Below are 23180 nucleotides of genomic sequence, written 5' to 3'. Positions count from 1 at the left end.
AGCAGGCTATAGAAGAGAAGTGGTGATGAGCAGGTTAATAGAGGCTTTATTGTGGAATAAAGTATTGTACTTAGCATTACAGAGCTGACATTTCCTGGTGCTGACCTATAGTCTTGTTTCATCAAGAACAGAAAATACCTTCATCTTAGTTTGAGCCCTGTAAGAAATGTTAAATCAAACAATCCTCCCAAACATTTCTACTCATATTTCACAAAGAGTGCTCACAAGCCCCCCCCCCCCCCCCCCCACGTTTACTTGAACCTGCACCATTTGAAGCAATGCAGAGACGTGGCTAAAGGCCTGCACTTAAGCGAGACCTATCTTACACCCCATAAGATACATGCAGGAGCAGGCTCATCCAGCCAAAAGCTTCACAGGTTAGATGCAGATTTAATATATGCTGATTAAATCACTGACCTTTCGTTTAAAGTCTACCCGAACATGCTCTCGTAGAGATTGTGCTCTTCAAGATAAAACACCAGGCCTTATTTTCCCACCTTGTTTGTGTTGTGTACGTCGCAGCGCTCACAGCTGAACCAAATAGAGTTCATTATCACCAGATTTATTCTACCCCAACCCGTTACCAGCCGCTTACTTGATGGCTTTCTTCTCCCCTCGCCCACGTGCCGAGTCTGGAGTGTCTGCTGTTTCCACTCCTGGCTTATTCCTCTTCCCCTTGAGCCACGCAGAGGGAGGAGATGACAGAGGAAGCAGAGAAACAAAAGGTTAGCTTAGATTTGTCCTTTGAAGCTCTGTTTTTGCTCAACTAATTTCAAGTGTAAATGCCTCTCCCATTATCTCAGGAACACTGTGCCATCAGTCCTTTACCCGATGGTCTCCTGATTACACTCGAAGTCAAATCAAATCTGCTGCGGAGAGCCATTTCTGACTATGATTATCATTCGTACCACCCTGAAATTTACATGGCAATTGCCTCTTTAAGGTAATCCGCTGGGTACTGGAGAGAAGCCTCAAGAAAGACTCGCACCAGCCTGATTTCAAATAGCTAGAGCATGACCTGCTGTAACCATGGAAATAATGGCAATTTAAAGGCTTCGAACAGTGAGGTCTGCTGGGTGCATTCTGCTGGAAAAGCTCATTACAGTTAAAGGTGTTTCACACATGTCACAATGAATGTAATCTCTATTGACACTTTGCTGCAAGTTGGACAGGTAGGGGATCAGTCTAAAGCTTCCCGGCCCCCAAAATACCATGCCTGCTCCCCTGAAAGTGATGCTCTGATACACATCAAGGATAGGTGAGGATCCTCTGGCCCAGAAAACGAGTAGGAGGAAAACACACTGAGCTGCCACCGTGGCTTGGCTTGGACAATTGGATCTTAAGTTGAAGGCCGATTTCCTGTGTTGGGCTTGCTCGTTGGGGATTGAGCATGGCGCTTGATACCGGATATCATGAACTATGCAACCTCCCTGCTTCCACTTTACTCTTGTAATGAGCCTTCGTAATAAACTTTACCAGACCTCACTTGAGTTCTGCCATATGGCCTTAAGACCCAGCGACACCGTAACGGGTTTGTGTGTTTTGTCATGAACATTGTCGGGCTCTGGTTTGCTTATTTCCAAATATAATACGTATCATAAAATGTGTCTACGTCTCCTTTCTCTCTCTGATTGTGTCTACTGTCTTCATCCATGCCTGGCATACATAATGTCCACTGGGAAGGGCAATAGCCAATACATTGCATTAGCCTAGCAAGCCAACGATGGCCTGATAATCAGACTGAATTGTCATTTTGGAGCTTTTTTCTTTATTTATGTCACATCATTTCTTGTTGGGCAGTTGGTGTTATTTTGTTTAATTTCGCCCTCAGTACTAAGTGACGCATCTGTCCTGTTTACGCTATTTTAAGGTGACAGTGGAAACGCGGTAGCCGTTGGGAAGCCAGCCGAGGGTGGAAACATGGGCGAAAACTCTGAGATTCAATCAGCCAGAGTAATTGACTGAGGTGACTCAGAGATCTATGTATGATGCATGCAATGGTCATAAATAGCAGACATGTATGGAAATGCAAATTGTGCCAGAGTTTATATACTGATCTTGAGTTATTTACACGATGACTGACGTAAACTCCATAATGTCCAGATAACACGGATACAATTTCATACTAAAGCCCACACCTTGGATATTGCGGCTTTGGATATTGTTGGACCTGTTCCAAAGCCAGAGTTGACAATAGCACTGCTGGGCAGAAAAGATAAAGCCCACGTACTGAGCAAAAAAATGATATCTATCACACACACAAGGACACAAAAGCGCTCATCTATTGTATCATCGACACCAACCTGAAATAGACAAGTCAACAGATGAATAAACACTGATCTGACAGGAACGACACGTTAAACAGCTGCATTCAAGAGGCGTGTTTGTAATTTAAATACTAACTTCTGGATTAACGGTCTCTGAATAAACTATAGTAGACATGGAAATCTATATACTGAACACATATCAACTTGTCCTCAGCACACACTAGAGAGACCAATCATGATCTTTTCAGAATATTGCCATTGTATGTTGAACATACAAGGAATTTTACATGACGGGAGGTGCGTAACATTCAATCAACAACAATCAACAATGCAAAGTAGAAACTAATTAAATTTACAGAAAATATAAAATAAAGTAAAATATAAATAAATAAAGTGGAATATAAGATAAAGTGAAATGCAAAATAAAGTGAAGTCGAGTGCACAAGCGGACAGGTAACAGGACTATAAACTATTTGGAGTTGGCTTTAGGCATTAAATGTTATGATGTGGGGTGTTTCACGGACCCAAATGCAGACTCAGACAACAAAGTTCTATTTCAAAACCAAGGTTCGTTTATTTCTCTCAGTCAAGGGAAAAAACAGGAAATGGACAAAGTCAATAGGAGGCGTCTCCACGCCTCCGCCCGGTTCCAAGCCGGAGAGGGACTAATCCTGTGGAGCGGCAGACGAAGCAGACAGGCAAACTGTCAAACGTCACTACGGAGGCGCGTCCTCGCGCTCCGCTCGAATCCTTAGCCGGGAAGAGCCCGGTCCGCGTCCGCGGCTGGCAGGCAGGCTGGATCGTCTGTGTGACACCCGAGGCTCGACACAGGAACGCCAAGACTAAACAGTTGATCTCCGAGGAACGAACTGGAAGGCTTCTACGTACAGGTGAAAACCCGAGGCTCGACACTGTACGGCAGGCAGGTTGAAGAAACGAGAGACAACGTTAGTAACGGGTCTTCAGAGAGTGAACAGCGGGACTACTCACGGGTCGGAATACCAGGTAGGTAAACGGACGGACTGACAACTGGGATGAGAGTGACAGGAGTATTTATGTCAGCTGGAAGCGATCACCGGAGATGAGGCACAGCTGTGCCTACGGAGAGAGGCGCGGCAGTGGGCGGAGTGGACGGGTTTGAGCAGAGACACATGGAAAACAGGGTGGATCCTCATGGATTGCGGTAGCTTGAGCTTGACCGTGACCGGGTTGATAACGGAGACAATGGGGAACGGGCCAATGAATCTGGGAGAGAGCTTCCTGGATTCAGTGCGTAGGGGTATGTCCTTGGTGGAAAGCCAGACCTGTTGGCCGGGAAGATAGGTGGGGGCGGGTGTGCGGCGGCGATGAGCCAGACGCTTGTTCTGTTTGGAAGAACGAAGTAGGGCGTCACGAGTCTCTCTCCAGACTCTTCTGCATCGGCGCTGGTTGATCTGGACAGACGGGACGGAGATCTCGACCTCTTGGCTGCGTAGAAGGGGAGGTTGGTAGCCAATGGAGGCCTCGAAGGGGGAGAGACCTGTTGCCGTGGAGGTATGGCTGTTGTGTGCGTACTCTATCCAGGCCAAGTGACGACGGATTTGCCGCCGCTACACATCGGAGCATGGCTTCTAGCTCCTGGTTAAGCCTCTCGGTCTGCCCATTGGTCTGGGGGTGAAAGCCGGAGGAGAGGCTAGCAGTGGCACCGAGGCTGCGGCAGAACACCTTCCAAACTTGGGAGGAGAACTGAGGACCCCGATCAGAAACAATATCCATAGGGATGCCGTGGAGTTGATCGTACGTCTTATCCCAGGGTGGCCGGAGAGACGGGAGTCATGAGCCCATTGTAGGACCCGGGAACGGACGGAAAGGGGAACGAACAGACGCCCTGGAGGACCACCTCCTGGGTCTGGCTGGGTCTCCTGAGCCTCCCGCACTGCAGACTCTATCGCCCAGGTGAGGACCCCTAGGACACAGGCGGGTGGAACAATCGTGTCTAGCGCTGGGTTAGCCTCGTCTGGGGAAAACTGACGAGAGAGGGCGTCGGGCTTGATGTTCTTACTCCCTGGGCGGTAGATGATGGTGACGGTGGAAACGGGCAAAGAACAGAGCCCAGCGGGCTTGGCGGGAGTTCAGTCGCCGGGCAGAATGGATGTATTCCAGATTTCGGTGGTCGGTCCATACAATGAACGGGTGGACTGACCCCTCCAACCAATGTCTCCATTCCTCCAGAGCCAGCTTGACGGCCAGTAACTCCCGGTTGCCCACATCATAGTTCCGCTCGGCCGGGGACAGGCGGCGAGAGAAAAAAGCACACGGGCGGAGCTTAGAGTCAGTGGTTGAGCGCTGAGACAATACCGCTCCTACTCCGGTGTCGGAGGCGTCCACCTTGACCACGAACTGGCGGCTCTCATCTGGCTGCACTAGGATGGGGGCTGAGGTGAATCGTTCCTTGAGGATGTTAAATGCTCGGTTGGCCTCGGGGGACCAGGAAAAATCCACCTTAGAGGAGGTGAGTCTGGTTAGGGGTGCCGCCGTCTGACTGTAGTTCCGAATGAACCGGCGGTAGAAGTTTGCAAACCCAAGGAACTGTTGGAGCTTCTTCCGGTTAGAGGGGACCGGCCACTCGGTGACCGCCCTCACCTTCTCCGGGTCCTTGCGAATCTGACCCTCCTCAATGATGAAACCCAGAAACTGTACGGAGGTGACATGGAATTCACACTTCTCGGCCTTGATGAAGCGCTGGTTCTCCAGTCAGCGTTGAAGGACCTGAGAGTTCTGAAGGGATGAAAGTGACAGGAGTATTTATGTCAGCTGGAAGCGATCACCGGAGATGAGGCACAGCTGTGCCTACAGAGAGAGGCGCGGCAGTGGGCGGGACTCCTAGGAGGACACTACTGAGGGAAATACAGCAGAGTTAGACACAAATCCTCACATTAAATAGCTGTTATCATTCGCTTGACATGCTGGCTAAATACATGACCTCGTATTTTTGTACAGCATTTTGGGAACACAAAGATGCATACAGCCAACGATTAAAGCTTCAAAACATCTGCATGCCCAGAAGTGAAACTCTTCCCCGTACAAAAAAGAAAAATCATTTTTACATAAGCACATCACAATAAATACTGTATTCTTGTACGGCAACTTCCAGGGAGGAAAAATCTCTCTGAATCTCTGTCAGGCGAGGACAAGCTATCAAAGGAAGCTCATGTATCATTCAATGCTGTCGTAAAAATTTCAAGAAGGTGGGAAGACACTGAGAATGAACAAGAGTCCAGTACAGAAAGAGGGGTGAGAGCTGAAAATAGAAACTAAATCAAAAAAATAAAAACAGGCAGTCAGATGGAGAGAAAAACAAGTGCAGGACGGTATGTGAGACAATGAGATTGGAGGGAGAGACAGGTGCGAAAAATGAACTGAGAGAAACAATGAGTGACAGGAAGTCCCGAGTGGATTGGATGTGAAAACAAGAAATGGATGGGCATTGAGTCAGACGATCCTCATTTCCATATACACACACACACACACACACACACAAAGAATTACACAGCTTCAAAACCATCTCCCACACCTTTCCCTTCATCTTATTCACAAGAGTGGATAACAAACACCCTTCTTCTATCTTCAGGAGAGTTGTGGAGGCTGCAGGGATCCATAGCGATGAACATAACAAAGCTCACCAGCTCTAAAGACAAGGTACAACAAAGAAAATCAGCTCAATACCCCCAAATGAGGGTTAAAGCATACCAATGGAAGAGTGAGCAATTCCCCCTCAGCATCCTCTACTCAAACACCCTTGAAAATACTTCAGTCTAATTTAAACCAGCCGTCCTTTTGTTCAGCGACAAATGGTTTCACACGATTACAGCATTCAGTGCCGTCGAGCCATGAGTTCAAAATACCTCCAACTGATATGAATAACCAATTATGAGACAAATCTCAAGAACTTGGGGGGGGGGGCAACGAAAACATTTAAAAGTGTAACTTCATCCTTCGGTCTGAGCCGGACTTTAGTGTTCAAGTTTTGAACTCAAGAATTATATCTGGCGGACACCAGGTACTGTGATTACCATCTACGGTGAAGCACGGTGGTGGCGGTGGTGCTTCTTAGCGTCAGAGACATGGAGACTGGTCAGAAAGACTTGAGGGAAGGATGAATGCAGCGGATATACAGAGAGGTCCTTGAAGGAAACCTGCTCCGTAGCGCACACAACTTCAGGCTGGGGCCACAATTCACTTTTCAGCGCTACAATGACACGAAGCATAGAGTCAAGACAATGCTGGAGTGACTGGGATAATTCTCCGACTGTCCCTGAGCGGCCTGGACAAAGCCCAGACTTTAACCTATAGACCATCTGTGGAGAGACAACACAATAAAGAGTGCAAAAAAGTGAAGGGGTCTGAATAATTTCTGAAGCCAATGTATATGGATGTGAAGTTCTATTATTCTACTTCGATGCTGCATCAGCATCAGCCGGTTTACTTTTCAACAGCAACGGTTTTGGTGCAGACAAGTGATGTCGTCAGATCAGAAAATGCCTCTGTGTCCAAGTTTTGATGAAAAACCAGCAGGAAGTAAGGTGAAATAAAATGGAACTAGTGAAGCGTCAAACAATAAATACAGTATGATGTCCAAAGTGGACAAAATATGCTGAGCTTTGAGATCGTGCAGACTGTCTTTAATGAGTTTTAAACACTTAGTAATTACAGATTACCCCAACAAACACTACTGATTTGTGTCTTTACTGATTGGCGTCCCAATGGATGCACTGTATTAAAAAAAAGAGGACGCGGACCCACTGAGGCTCCATATGTACGCGGCACAGATTTCTTTTTGCTCTGTGACAGCAGATGAGTGAGAAAAGACTCGGCATTGGGCTGCCCAGGGGGATGCTGAGGGAAGAATCCAGACATGGGAGAAGACAGAGTGAAACCACCCCTCTCTCTGTCTCACTTGGCAGTGCACTGCCTTCCAACACCCAGCTGTGTTTGTTTGCTGTGAATTAGCAGGCAGCAAGAGTCTACATGCTCGCTCAATATTACCCACATCACACCATAATTAGAGAGGAGTACACTATTAAAATGGTCGTCCGCTGCTAAATCATCAGTCGATCATTTCGTTTTCAGCATCTGTCAAAACAATCTCTTTAAAAATACTTGTGATCTTGTGTAGTTTTGTGCTGACATCGATTACTGTGTGTAATCACAGCGACATAACATTGACATATCACCACCAACACTATGTCCGGTAAATGTGACAGGTCAAGGCTTTAGATCCACATAATGTGCTCTTATTATAGTATTCCCAATGGTTTTGAAATTCTATAATTAATGATTTTCACATCTTCTCTCTCCTCTGATTGGTATAATTACTATGATCCTCCTAACAACTGTGAACCCAACATGCCACCCCAGCAGGGGGTTGGGGCTCGTTGACTCATGCTGGGAATCTGGTCAGGTCCAATCGCAACTCAACTCACAAGTATGTCACGGAACAAACGGCACTGGGCTCACAGGAGCAAGCAGAGGGTTCATGAATGCCAAACAGCCACTGCTGCTCAAACAGATGTTAGCTGCACCACCTCTGATATCCGAAAATCCCACCCAACACCTACAACACGAGCCCCTGCTGACAATCAGCAGCCCCACAACGCAGCGGCTTACCAACCAGCGATCATTTTCTTTGTTTCGTTGTTGTTGTCACCAACTGTGTCTCTAATTACAAAAACAATAACAATACCAGACATGAAAACGTAAAAAAATAATGATAACTCAATCGATACAGAAGAATATTTTCTGTGAAACCGGAGTAAACAATGACAATATAAAAATATTATTGGCGGAGCACATATTCTAAAAATGTCTCGCTGGTGCATCTATGAACAGCAACAAGCAAGCAGACTTAGCAGGCAGCAGAAGGGGATGACAGCATTCACTGCGCAGTTTTTCCAGAGGGCTTAGATAACAGAAAGTCAAGCAGGAGGGAGGCGTAAGGATGACCGCACATGAGGACTTTTAAAATAAAACCCATCACACTGGTTGCCAAAAAGCAACACTCACCCAAAATGTCTTGTCTATTAACCTATGAATCATAACCAAAACTGGCACGGGCCCACTCGCAACTGACACGTGAAGCTTGAGGCAAACATTTGTTCTTATGAAAGCTGACACTGTCAAAGAGTACACTCGCAAACATCATAAACGGAAGTTTTGGACGTGGCCTGGCTTGTGGTATAGCTTTATGTAAACTGAGCATTAACCACTGAGCACTTTCTACCCAATGAAAACATTATGCATAGAAACTCCGCCTGCGTGAATTCAAAGCGTACTAGATACGCATCCATAATAAGGTGTGTCAGTTGAAAGTAGCCGTGTTTATGCAAATCATACTGTCTATACACATTCTAATCATGCGTACAGGGAATATAGTGCTACCATGGAAAACAACCGATGAAGAGATCAAGGGAAGTGAGGGAGCAGAGACAGTTTCTGTAGCGCAAACAGATTGTATAGCTGCTGCGCCTTCGTGGTTGTTCGTCACAACCTTCACACCTTGCATCACACCTTACGGATGAGGATATTAATGTGAGACAATGATCAACACGACCATCAATAACACATTCATCCCCATAGAAAGGACTGCAGTTTATCTCAGTCACACTTAATTATTTTGTACATTAAGCAGCTGCGTTCAATGTGGTTTCGCACACCAGTGGGCGGCTGACATTTTTCCCCAAATGAAGTGGTCTAAAGACTTCAAAGGGTTTAATTAACATCTTAATGCCACTCTGTTTTACCCACCACCACCAAACATCTCCACTGAGACAGAAGCAGATCCTCTTGTGTGTGAGGACGTGGTTGATAGTGGCCGTCATAGGGTCATATGACCAACAGATCGTCACCCTATACCAGTCCACCCCTGCTCTGTAGCTGCTGCACGACTCAGTCACAGGATGGAAATGAGTTCCATTTACACTTAGAGCAGTGCTCCGGAGAGGACCAAAGGACCATCTCCTCCCTGGTTCATACACAAGTAATCGAGTTACAGTCACCTTCTAGGGATTCAAGCAATGCAAATGTCATAATGTAGAGAGGCATGTGGTGCGCAGAGCCTACTGCAATGCCAAATCCTGCCATCTGTGGACCAATACGTTTCGCAGCAGTGCAACGGTGAGCTGAAACAAGTTCGAGCCGGCATTAAACTCTAAGCAGGTCACCTGTGTTCCTGGGTTGTACAAGCACAAGAGGAATCAGAAATCAATTCACTTTAAAGGCATGGCAAATCGAAAAGAAATTAGTCAAGTGAAGTGGCACTTAGCCGTACAGCACTGTCTGCGTAATGAGTGGTTGCCTCTCTTTAATCAATCACCTTTTATAGCATGTAATCACAATGACATGCCCTCTAGTAGAGGTTAGTATGCTGAATCTGTGTTCTGCTTCTCATCAATGAGTGGACTGGTCCTGATGCTGTATCAGCACAGTGTACTGATGTTGGCGCTGCGTCTGTCTGAGAGATTAAGCAGTTGGTGTCTGCACTAGTTGTAGTTGTGTGGACACTGATGCAACCGTGGCCAGTGTTTACAGCAACATGCAGCCATGGACAGTAACTAGATACTGCTGTTATGTACAATTTTGAAGCACATCACCACAGTGTGAAAATATGCATTTCAGAATGATGTACCGGTATATTATTACATTGAATTATATTTAGTGATGAATTAATGTGGAAGCATCATTGATGTTGCAACTTGTAATGGTGGGCCTAGTATCAAATATGTAATGCTGCAGAGTAGCTTGTATACATCACATGGTATTTGTTGATTTATATTTTGACAGCAGCTGGCGTGCACTCTGCGGCTCACGCTAACGCATGCAGTTTCACAAGCTTGTTGGAGAACTACGGTGGCCTTCAGGTGAAAAGCGATAGGATGGTGTTTGGTTTGGTCATTCTGGGCTACTGGAGTAACATGGCGACCAATACATTTTCATAATGCTAAATATGGCCATTAGCTGTGTAAATACCTTATGTCAGCAAACAACAATATAATGACTTGATGCAACTATCACCCATTGTGCTTTTATCCATGCACATTCACAACACTTCCAAACAAGGTGGGGGGGGGGATGGGGAGGATAAGCGAACACGCCATGACTACGTCCACTTAGGAGACAGGAAGTGTAGACCATTTGAAAACATTGGCGGAGCTTATAATGAGTCATCTCTGTGATAAAGTATCTTTGGTTGAGGTCATGTTAAGTCATCGGGCAGCGAGTCTCTCAAGAGTTTTCGCATTTTTTCGTGACCTGTGGGTAACTGTTGTAACCATCTCGATACAATAAATACCTTCGTCTGACAATGGCGACAGTAGACGGCAAACAATCAAATTGCAGCAGACAATCAGCCCCACATGGCATTACATTTTTGCCATCCACTTTCATTACCAATTGTTTTGGGCATTGGCAGTGTTGTTTTCCCACACTCGGGACAACTTGACATTGCACCTGTGGCTCCTCAAGCCCTCAAGACATGCACAATTAAAATACTATTTAGAAATAATTATAACCAGCCAACTACCTTAAATTCTATAACAATGATAAATAAATCAGAAATGAATCATGCATCAATCCAGTACTATATTCATTAGTTACTCAATACCACTCCAGCAGGTGGCGCTACATAGAGGTAACTTTTCTGTCAAGTACTTTTATTTATAATACTTTAAGTTCATTCTGCTGCTTATACTTATATAGCCTACTTTTACTTTTGAATATAGGACTTTTACTCGTATTTTCACACTATATTAACATTTTTACACGAGTAAAAGACCTTTCAACAGGAAATTCTCGGTTCAACAAGAACGCGCATAATATTTGCACAGCTTTTCATAATATTTGCACACATTGTTGTTTCTCCAATGCACCAAAGTGTCTTTTTCAAGTACAATCACAGCAGACAACGCATGTTAGTATTAACAAACGTGACTCCAGTACACGTACAGTATCTGTTCATGAAGCTCGTGTTTGTGTGCGTGTTCACACTCACCAGCTTGCGTTGACACCAACCACAGATGCCACAAAGAGCCACCAGCCAAACAGCACACACTGTCGCTGCGAGGGAGACCAGGAACACACTGAGGGACACGGAGCCTGCACACACAAAGTACAATGAAAAATGAGTGAATGCTGTCATTTACATACATAGTTACATTTTCTTCGCTGTGTGTGAAATAGAAAGATGATATTTTCTGCTACGGAGCCGATTGTACGTCAAAGTGAATCATGTTGTCGACCCAAAATAAAGCCCTCCCTCCCAGCCTAATTGAAAAGCCTGCAAAGCTGCCATTTTTACATTCTGTCGTAAGGAGCTGAGAAATACAATTTCATCACTACCCCCTTCATGCTGGAGCATTTCAATATCTTTCCAATAAGGGCTGCAGCCAGGCATCACTCAGTTGCACACACATCACTGTCATGGTGTCACAGCTTGTTACCGTAACTGACAGGCTGAAAGAGAAGGGAGGGAGGGGGAGAGGAGAGAAGAGAGGAGGCTGACAATACAAGAGAGCTCGTGATTAATGGGTATCAGTAGATGCCCAGTGAGAGAGGTGGCTCTGGAAGAGTTATAAAAAAAACATCATCTTTTGCTGAGTGTGTGTGTGTGTGCGTGTGTGTGTGCGTGCGTGTGAGAGAGACAATTCACAGCTGCATCTGTGCGCCTGTGTCTGTTTACACGATACTATTACAATAAGTGGATCTAAACTCGTGAGCACTTTGAGCTTCAAGTTGCACACGTTTAAACAATTCAATGGCCACTCTAGAAGACAAGGATATAAAGCTTCATTGGGCATTGATATTTGCACAGCGGGGAGGATGCTAATGTATTAAAATTCATGATTTCCTTCGAACAGTTTTTGATTCCTAAATATACAGTGATAAACTGGTGTCAGGATGCATTTTCACACCGCTGAGTGACAAACACGGAGAATCACACATGCTTTCCTTTCAATAACTGGGTTTGTCTTCTATGCTTCTCCCCAATTGCTTTCTCCTTCCCTTCCTTTGCTTGTCACAACTGGCCTTTTCATCTCACTCCTCCATTGGATCTCTGCTTTATTCTCCACCCCGCCATGTCCTCTGGGAACTGACTAGCTCCAAAAGCAGGAACAGTGGGGAGTAAACTTGTTTCATGTGGAAAATAAGAACGGGATCAGCACTGTATTCCACTGTCTTCCCTCGGCCTCGACTACTGATTTGAAGTCGATGTGACACCTGAGGCCACTTGCAGTGAGAAAAGAGAGTTCGTACAAAATAGCCACAGCAAATTTAATGACAGGTAGATGATGATTCGACTTCTACTGTTAGACAGTCCTTTAAAATCCCATTATAACGCAAATCCTAGAGTGTGACTGTAACAAATGAACCATTTACTTTGTGCATTTGCACGGAAAACGTGTATAGGAATGGCACAATGGTTGTGGCTGGAGACTGCAGACTTTGCAGGGAGAGATGGAGGTGAGTGAACTTAAGCGGTCTTCAGTAAAACCAAGAAAGATTGTCTTGTTAATCCACTCCACTGTTCCTTTGTTGATTGTCCTGCTTTCAGTCATAACAATGAAAGAAAGAATCATATTTATAATCACCATGGGAATCTGGAATGGGCTGTCAATTCAGCTGCCAATGACCGTTTCCTGCCTCTTAAGGTGGTCACAATTCATAATTCAATGTCTTACTGCCTCATACATCATAGTGGATTTTTGGTATACAAAGATAAAGGATGGCGTTTTCTGTAATCATTCTAATAATCTTCTGTTTTAATCAAGCTACAATGTATCAAGAAACCCTTTTATGCTTTCATGTATTGACCATCTCCTCTCAGGCAGGTGCTCAGTAGAAGTCCCTTGTGATAGGTGCTTCCCCGATTAATAAAACAAACATTCTAAACATCTCAAACACCATCTCCCGACAACAGCAACCGCTCCAGACTGGAAAACACTCGATCCGACTTCACTGATCTGATCTTGACGTATAATCAGCGCAGTAGTAGTTGTTACAAGTGACCCTGACCATTATTTATCTACAGTCAAAGAGACTGCTTATGGTAAAAAGGCACGTCCATGCCCTCCGGAGCGTGAGAGGGTCAGTGAAACACAGCCAGCTCCTGACTGATGAATATCACTATTCATAGATGTTCAGAAATAGACGCAGGCTATATACTCCGTTACTGTGGAATCATAGAGAGGCCAATAAAGTTGAGTCCATTAGCTACTGTGACATCAGCAAGTGTAGCGATAGATCTTGAATAAGAAACATGGTCTCCAGCTAAGGGCATCTATGGTAAGTGCTTATCCAGTGCTAAGTGACTCAGTGATGGATGTTTATATTCCTGAAGGGCTTAGAGAGTCAGGTGGATCTGTGAAAGCCAGCAGCTGATGCAAGGCCCCACATCCTGTGCGCTTTCTGAAGGTCGGGGGTGAGGTGAACGGTGGCATGCTTTATGATCTGTGTCAGTCATGATAGCTGAGGGAGTAAAAAGCCTCTAAATATAATGCAGCATCCACAGAGGCCACGTATACTGCGCTCAGTAAATAGAGAGCTGGATTCCCGCTTCATGGAATACAACTTCCTTTTTTTTTTAAGAAGCGACAGAGAAGCAGTGCGGAGGAATAAAAAGGCAGGAAATACACTGCGTTGAGGTATTAGGGAGATATGCAAATCTTCCGCACTATGGCAGCGGAGAAAGAGAGGCATCATTAGAGAAAGAGAAGGCTGCACTACACACAGCTATTACACAGCACTCGGCAAATTCAATTCATCTTCCCCCTTGAACGAAACAACTTTCAGCTTGAAATACTCAAACAGGTGACGCATTAGCAAAGTGAAAGATGAAACCTTGTTTGGATGCTGAAACTGGTAAAAAAAAGACAATTTCACTGGTGCTAATGTAACATATAGTGATCTTCACTATATTTAACGAGGAAAGGACTCAAAAATACTTCCACCTAAAACAGCACGACTCGCTAAAACTGACAAGCGAGCTGAACAAGCCATTGCACCCTTTGATCAGAAGCCTTTAGAAGTCGGAGCACTCTTGAACTTGAAAGTCGCTTATTTGTTTCAGATTGCAGTGGCTATCTCTTTTATATGCACATAAAAGAGGAAATGCACTGGGGTGAGTGGTGGCAACGCTGGCGTAAATGAGCTCACTGAAGAGGACAACAGAGACCAAGTCGTGCTGAGGTTAAACGTGGACATTTATGGGTAACGCAGAGGCTAGAGCTAGCAGGAAAAGCACACAGACTTTATCATGGAGTGCTCTTCGTGCATAGCGGCATTAAGTACGACAAGCATTACTGTGGCTGCACAGAGTGGGATTGTGCATGTAGGTGATCCGGCCCACATGCAGTGAGCTAAGCCAAGCAGAAAGGGACCAGTCCTCAGGGGTAGAAGAGATTGCTAATTGGACAGGCGGAACTGGAGCAGTGTCCAGTCAGCAAAGCTGCATCTTTATGCTCTGTCTGAGGTGTAGAGGGCAATGCCTTGGAAGCTCTGGGTGCAAAGCTTGCAGCCTAATCGCCACTTCAAAGTGCCCCCCTCCTCGTACTGGAGTCTGGGTTCTGCCCTCTTTATAACTGAGCTGCTGCTGGGGTAACCCTCCGATGTCACTCAGATGTCTTTACGGTCCATCCCCTCTGATGAGCAATCTGTGTGCAACGGCAAAATGTTACATCCATCCAGTTATATTGTGAAACTGAGTGTTTCCAATTGCTTCCATGTACCTTCTGGCTCAGTTCTACACGCTGCAGCTTGTTGCTTTTGATTTGCAGTTATTTCTCTGGGAAAAAGATTGAATGGTGGCAAACAGCACATCACTTTCAAGATGTTCAATCTAAATATTTCTCCATTGCTTAGTTGTACAAAATAATTTGTGGAGGGAGAGCGTAACATTGACTCAGGAGGGGAGATGTGGATCAAATTACGAAGTACGATGGTTTTAGGTAAATGTCATTGTCGAATAAACTGACGAGGTGCCATTTCCCACAGTGAGCCTTTGTGGTTGCTACAGAGTTGTGGCCATTGCTGTTGTTTTGGCATGTTTTAGCCCTTTTACTTGTGTTGCAAAGCCAGACAGTCTGGCAAGGCTCCAAAGGCATTTGCAGGTCTCTCCTCCATGCAGACATCATTGTGAAACCGTCCCACAGCTGTTTGATCGAAACTGATCTACAGTTGCAGAATCATGCTTGATTTTAATCGATGGTTGTTCTCAAGGTCTGGGAACTGCTGAGCAGGTCAGGAATGTTTTCTAAACCTTTTGTAAAGTTTGTTAGCATTTTGTTGAGCTCAGTAGATTCCCAGTGGACGGTTCAGCTTCACATACGTATACAAATTTTTATTTATTCTAGTTTTATTTACTCTTTATTTACTTATGAATACTTTGGGAGCGATTCAGTCACCTCTAATTCTTACAAAACTTACTGTATGTTAATGGAAGACCTGAAACAGTTTAGCAGAGTTTTGGGAACATCCATTTACCTTTGGGAAATTGATGGTAATGTTGAGTTTATGCACTTTGCAGCAATTTGAACTACATGGGGGGACAATTCTGGCATGGTCCTTTTTAACCACTTACAAATCCCAGTCCACAAGGCACACCAGAGCCCCATGTGCTGCAAAGCACAGGGATGTGTGGAGCAACCAGTGAAATGGTGACAGGTGGAGAGCACCTGTGGTCTGAGTGAGTGTCTCTTGCATCCCCTGTAGGCTACAGGGAGCTTTGCCTGTCCTCTGTCCCTATACGCACCATGTGGCTCAGCTGCAGCACTGCTGCGCTGTCACAGAGCCTGTTTCACAGCGAGGGTAAGAGGACTGCCACCCACGTTCTGTCTGCTCTCAGATGAGGGATAAGATCCATCTCAGCCCGGTGACGAGTCGGACCAGCAAGACGTCATGTGACACATGCCTGGTGTCACCATCATCTTATTAGCACCTCTAACACTGAAGGGGTGAATCACCCACGAAAGCCAACAAGATCTGGACACTTGGGATGTAAGTCAAAAGTAGCTGTGATAATGTTTTACGATGGTTACAAGGGAACAAAATCAAGAGCAGTATTTGTCTGACTCTGCCAAACAGCAGATAAACTATATGAAAAGTAACTTAAATACAACAGATGCATATCCACGTTCTTATGTAAATACTACAACTCATAATGTATATTTATGAGTCTGTAATACGGCTACAATATCCTTTGGCGTAGACCATTTTATCTAATTATTTAAGCGTCAACAAATATAATACCCACATGAATAAAACATTTTTGAAATACTCTGTTTTCTTATCAACTGTATTCTAATGGTAAATACTCAGGAGTGTCTGTGAAAAACAACCGTTTCTAGCTCACAATATGATGCTCAATGAATAGACTGAATATCTTAGTAAGTCGGGCTGCATAATACTGTCAAAATGACATGAAAATAATGTCTGATTACCGAATACGTTTCTTTTCTGCATATTTAAAGAGGCACATACAGAATCAGCTCTGTTTGATCCCTTCTGAACTATTTTCCAACACCTTTTTTGGCAACCTCTTTTTCTACAGATTATCCTTTTCTTAGAGCATCGCCCCTTCATAAAAACAAAATGCAGACAGGTGAAAATTGTATAATATTGGTATGTTGTATGTTTCTGTATCAATTGTAAAAGCACAGTTTCCAGAAACTGAAATCAACACATTCATATTGAGCTAATTTCACTGCTGTGATCTTAGTGGGCTGATGAATGAATAGTATCTAATTAAATCATTAAATGAGTGATAAAGATAACATTTTGGTTACATTCAATTGTCTTATGTCCTTTGTCTGGATATGTATGCACGAAGCATGGTCTTGATCTATCACATAATCTATCAGTGTCTCTGCCATAATTGTCTCCCTACAGCTCTGCCTCAGAAAGACTGAATTAACTGCTCATATTGAAATTGATGACTTTCATACGTTATATCCACAAGAAGGACTCAACACATTTACCCTGGACACTCTCCTCATGCTTCCACACAGGCCCATTTGTTTTCCAAATAAGTGACCCTCCTACCTCGCATCAAACACACATTAAAAATGCATTAGCGTCATATATCACCAGATGATTCTAAAACACGACTTTCAAAGAGGCTAACTCATCTGCCTGCCTGGATTACATTTTAGCAGTGCACATCTGTCAGTGCAGTTTACCAGCTAATTGCACATTTAAGTGACTTTGATCATGCCAGATCTGCTGGGATTGAAGAAAATCCTACGAAGAAGTACCTCTTGACTTCACATACATTTCACCTTTTACCCCTTTTTTAAGTACTCTTCCCACTTTCACCTCCTGTCGCCAGTGCACTGGAACAAATGACTGGTATATATTCTAGAAACCTGATCGAGCTTCTCCCGTTTAGTGGCCCCAGAGCTTCTTGGGGTTATGGCTTACCTCAGTTAAAAACAGCCTATCACTCACCAGTCCCACTGATGCCCTTGCCTTTATTGACTTGAGCCCATGGTGGCTGTTGATACTCTGGAGTTAGAGTAGTGTCCATCTCAGTAATGAGCTTGGGAAAAAATATTTTGAATATGTGGCTCTGAATTCCACTCAAGCTTTATTCCTAAACATTTACAGACCGCCTAAATACTGTGCAACCTTCTTTGATGAGTTTACTGAACTGTTGTCTGTAATCTGTATTGATTTTGACTGTGTTGTTATTGTTGGTGATTTTAATATCCATGTTGATAATCCCCAGGACAGAGAGTCTATAGAACTATGTGGTGTCCTTGATAACTATGATCTGACTCAGCATGTGACAGGACCCACCCACAACAGGGGGTACACTCTGGACCTAATCATCACCAAAGGTGTAAACATTTCCAAGGTTGCTGTGACTGATGTTGCACTCTCTGATCATTTCTGTGTTTTCTTTGAGAGTGCAATCTCCTTGCACACAAATGTCCAAACCAAGGTTGTGACAAAGCGTTACATCTCTGAAAACACCAGTGAACTATTTATTCAGAAGTTCTCCTCTACACCAGCCCTCTCTTGCCTCTCTCAAAAATATTTCAAACTGCGTGACCACTGATCTCTTACAAATTGTAAACACATCCCTTCTCTCAGGTGTCTTCCCACAAGCCCTAAAAACTGCAGTCATTAAACCACTCCTAAAGAAGGCTAGTTTAGACTCCGCAACAATGAAAAATTATAGGCCAATATCAAACCTCCCATTTTTAAGTAAAATAATTGAAAAAGCGGTTTTCCAACAGCTGACCAACTTCTTGGCCATAAATAACTGCTTTGATGTTTTCCAGTCAGGCTTTCGACAGCACCACAGTACTGAAACTGCTCTTGTTAAGGTTTTCAACGACATCCACTTAAACATAGACAATGGCAGAAGTTCAGTCTTAGTGTTACTGGATCTCAGTGCTGCATTCGACACGGTCGACCATGCCATACTCCTAGAAAGACAAAAAATCTGGGTAGGACTCTCTCTCACAGCACTTAACTGGTTTGAATCCTACTTGAAGGACCGAGAATACCGGTACTTTGTGTCTGTAGCTGATTACACATCAGAGCTGACTAAAATGACATGTGGTGTTCCCCAAGGTTCAATACTGGGGCCCCTTCTGTTCAACATCTACATGCTTCCACTAGCTCAGATTATGGAAAACAACAAAGTGTGTTATCATAATTATGCAGATGACACACAAATCTACATAACTATGTCACCAGGGGACTATAATCCCATACAAGGGCTGGGTAACTGCATTGAACAAATCAACAACTGGATGTGCCAGAATTTTCTTCAATTAAACAAAGATAAAACAGAAGTAATTGTTTTTGGTACCAAGGACAAACAATTGAAAATCACCGCTCAGCTTCAATCACTGATGTTAAAACCCACAAACCAAGCCAGAAATCCAGGTGTAGTTATGGATTCAGACCTCAACCTGAACAGCCATATCAAGACAATTACAAAATCAGCCTACTATCACCTGAAGAATATATCAAGGATTAGAGGATTTATGTCTCAACAGGATTTGGAAAAACTTGTCCACGCATTTATCGTCAGCAGACTGGACTACTGTAACGGTGTGTTTACAGGTCTCTGTAAAAAGTCCGTCAGAAAGCTGCAGCTGATTCAGAACGCTGCAGCTCGAGTCCTCACTAAGACCAGGAGGGTGGATCACATCACTCCAGTTCTAATGTCTTTGCACTGGCTTCCTGTCCAACAAAGAATTGACTTTAAAATCCAGCTGTTGGTTTACAAAGCACTGAATGGTTTAGGGCCAAAATACATCTCTGATCTGCTGCTACCTTATGAACCATCCCGACCCCTCAGGTCGTCTGGGACCGGTCTACTTTCTGTTCCCAGAGTCAGAACTAAACATGGAGAAGCAGCGTTCAGTTTTTCTGGTCCACATATCTGGAACAAAGTCCCAGAAAGCTGCAGGTCTGCTGAGACCCTCAGCTCATTTAAATCAAGATTGAAGACTTTTCTGTTTGCTGCTGCCTTTAATTGAACCACATTCAATTAATATATTCATCAATTTCCTGCATTTCTGCATTTTATTTCTTGCACTGTTTTTTAATGTTTGAATGAATGTTCTTAATTGTTTTTAAATCTCCTTTTCTTTTGCCTTATGTTTTGATGCTTTTAATGGTTTTATGTGAAGCACTTTGAATTACCTTGTTGTTGAAATGTGCGATACAAATAAACTTGCCTTGCCTTAAACTGTTTATTTTCAGTGACTTAATTTCGGATTTGGGTGGGTACGTTTGCTCAAAGGTTGTGTGCTTTGTCTCGTAGTGGTGCTTCACATTGCCGCTTTCAATAATCGTCACGGTCTCTGAACATATGAGACATTCTGGTTTTAAAATGCCCGTGGGAAGAATTAACATAAGAGTCTGTCCATTCTTGTTTAAAGTCTCTGGTCTCACTGACCACGTTTCTCTTTTTGGAGAACGCCATGTGAAATAACTTCTCTGACTCACGTTCCATTCTCCGACTACTCGGTCTGTCGCCGTCTCTACTGTGTGTGTAAATCTTACTGGAGTCGGGAAGTTTATCATAATACACATATGTGATTGACTGAGTAGCATCACGTGAGATGATTTACATACAACGCATGTAATTGGTCGGTGTGTTTCCTGGACTGCTGAACGAGTGCCGTATATGCTAGAAAAGCTGCACCGGTTAAAATAGAAGCGCTCCGTCAAAATGTAATGATTCTCAATTATCTATCGGTTGTAGTTCCAGGGTCCAGATATAATGGTGTCTGGTTCTGGTCTGCCTAGTGACCCCTGCTCTGCCGGATCATTCGCTAAGCCCTCCCTTCCTTTGTTACTGTTGCTATTCCTGACAAGCTTTCTGTTCTGAGTTTTATCGAATGAAATTCATAGTCATTTTTGGAACAATTGGTCCTTGATATGGCACAGTGGTAGATTTAGCTGTCTGAGATGAGCGCTGTTGCTGGCTGATTTGACCTCATAGCTAGCTAGCTAATTAACCTAGCATTAGCTTTAAGAGCTGGTTGCCGCCCTAGGACAGACCCAGATCTGGCTTTGTTGCTGCCTTCGACTAGCAGTTGGAGCTCCGGTGGGAAGTGGGAAGTGGAAAGCAGCGGCTCCTCCTCCGACCAGGAGCAGAGCCTCACCTCACTCCTCTGGGAGCCAACACCACACAGCTGGAGACCCAGGCTGCATTGCATCGAAACAGCAAAAACATGTAATCTTGCAGTGTTGTCGGATGCCACAACTGAGGGAGTATAGCTCCAACTTGACACTCTGACAGACTGTGATTCGAGGCTCGGAACGAGCTACAACATCGGCAAAGCGTTTCAAAGATGGAGAGATAGCGGTGCTAATAGTTTAGCTGAGCTCTCTGTCCCCAGCCTCTCCAGCCCCACCCGCGACCCTCTAGAATAAGTGGCTATAGCTAATGGATGGATATATTCATCAAGGCCCAAAGTGGTAATAGTCTTAGTTGTGCCAAACATTTTGCCTGGCTCCTCTGACTTCCTACAACCCCATCAATGTCCACTTTCTATCACCTTCTTGTCATCAGTGCTCTAATGTACAGTCACCTCTAATTCATTGTTCTATCACCTTCACCATCTGCATTGAAAGTTGTGTTTCAGTTACGGCCAAAAAAAGGGAATAATTGCATGTTCTCAAAATTGCAAACACTAAAACACATACTCTTCCACTTGACACAGCTTAAGCACAGTGACATGAGTGGGTACACATGTGCTTTAGTGATGTGAAGGAACCAAGAAAGTGGAGAGAGAACAGTGCAGGAAAAAGCAGAGTGGGAGTGAGGGAAGAGGGACTCGACTAATGCTATTGAGGAGCAATTTGTGAAGCTTGTGCATATGCATACAAGCCTACAGTCCCCTTCTGCCCACATCATCAGCTTACTGCTGGTGACATCAAGCAAGACAAAGAGGTCTCGGACGCTCGAGATGTATCATGTGGGTGGCATTATAAAATCGAATCCAAGTCAAAGACAATTGTTTTTGCCTAAGGATAAAGGACAGAGTCGAATACATTCATGGTATGTGTGTATGTGTGTGGATACTTGTGCGTTTTTGTATCCATGTCCAAATTCCAGTGCCTCTCTTCACATAAAAATAGCCTAAATATTCTCATTCCATCAAAAATGGGAAAACAATTATTGAGGGTGTAATTAAAGTATTGGCAGGACAAGTGCAACTTTAATTGAATGACAGCTAAATTACAGTGAAGCAGCCTAGTCCCCGCATCTCCGTTATGGTTTTATAAAATCTCATCAAACACCACGCAACTACACAATGGGCTTAGTTTAAGACGTCTACAGGATTATTCACAACCAAAACAGACACGCATCTACCAAGCAAAGTTCATGTGAAAAAGCAATACGGACTCAGTTTGTCATGAATGAATTAATACAGATTCATGACCACCTGGAGGCCGCCATCTTTTACCTTCTTCATTAATCAATTAAAGACTGCTTGTAAAAAAGCCCTTCATTACCTGTCAGGACAGACCAGGTAGTAAAAACCCCGGACATGGAAAACCCTCGCCTCTAGCTAGAGGTTAGAGTACTGACTCGTTCACGAACACAGCTAAAGTCGTATCTCTTAAGACTCCATAAAAAAGGCACTAAAAGACAGACCTCTCATGGCCTGATGCCATCCGTGCATGTCAGTCTTTGCATCTGCATGTCTGCCAATATTCTTTCTCCAAGGGGCACTCACTTCCTTGGAGTGAAACCCTCACACTGATTAACTTGTGCACGACAGCTAAGTGAGGGAATTAATGCGTCTGGTATTGTTTTTGTATTTGCAACAGGCTGTCGAACTGCATTTTACACTGCGAGTGCAGAGGGAGAACAGAGTAACTCCTCTTCGGGGAGCATTGTATTTGTTCAGTGGCTGCTGCTCTCATCAAATGGAAAAGAGAATCTCTCCAGTGACCACTTTTCTCTCCAGGTGACATTTCCCGTCAGTCGCTGTGCATTCACGGTAAAGCTCCACTATGGTCGGAGCGATCCCGTCCTCTTCAGTGCTGTAGGCCCCGGGGAAGACACTCCATTGGCTCAGTGTCAGGAGGAGATTTAAACACTGCTTTCAGAGTCCAGCTGGACCGACACCACAGACAATAACTCGCATTAGCATCGGCCAATGTCACCAGAAGGACAAATTAAAGTAATGAAATATATCCTGTAACTTATATATAAGCTTCCCCTGACTCATAAGTGGGTTTCGTCCAAAAAACACATTTAATAATTAATATTAGAATTGAATATGCGTCATGTTCCCCAGAATGAAGTTTTACTTTTTGGAGACAGCCAGTTCTGTATTAACATAATTTGCTCGTCATAAGCACGGTGTCATCTTTGACTGATGGCCTTCAGCACTCCTCTCTGTT

General features: G+C 44.2%; 1 protein-coding gene across 1 annotated transcript in view; it reads right to left on the bottom strand.

Moving 5' to 3' along the window:
* The window catches only part of syt7a (synaptotagmin VIIa), a gene marked incomplete at its 5' end in the record, with an annotated part of 63994 nt that overhangs the window by 25695 nt on the left and 15119 nt on the right, over positions 1-23180 (bottom strand). The window contains 2 exons of the mRNA XM_079278733.1: positions 596-675; positions 11293-11396. Of these exons, the coding sequence (XP_079134859.1) occupies positions 596-675; positions 11293-11396 (184 nt within the window). The remainder of the gene's footprint in view (positions 1-595; positions 676-11292; positions 11397-23180) is intronic.

The sequence above is a fragment of the Melanostigma gelatinosum genome (genome assembly GCF_949748355.1).
Source record: "Melanostigma gelatinosum genome assembly, chromosome: 1".
NCBI classification, from domain to species: Eukaryota; Metazoa; Chordata; class Actinopteri; order Perciformes; family Zoarcidae; genus Melanostigma; species Melanostigma gelatinosum.
Note: the sequence above shows the minus strand (reverse complement) of the source record. Positions and strands in the feature narration are given on the sequence as shown.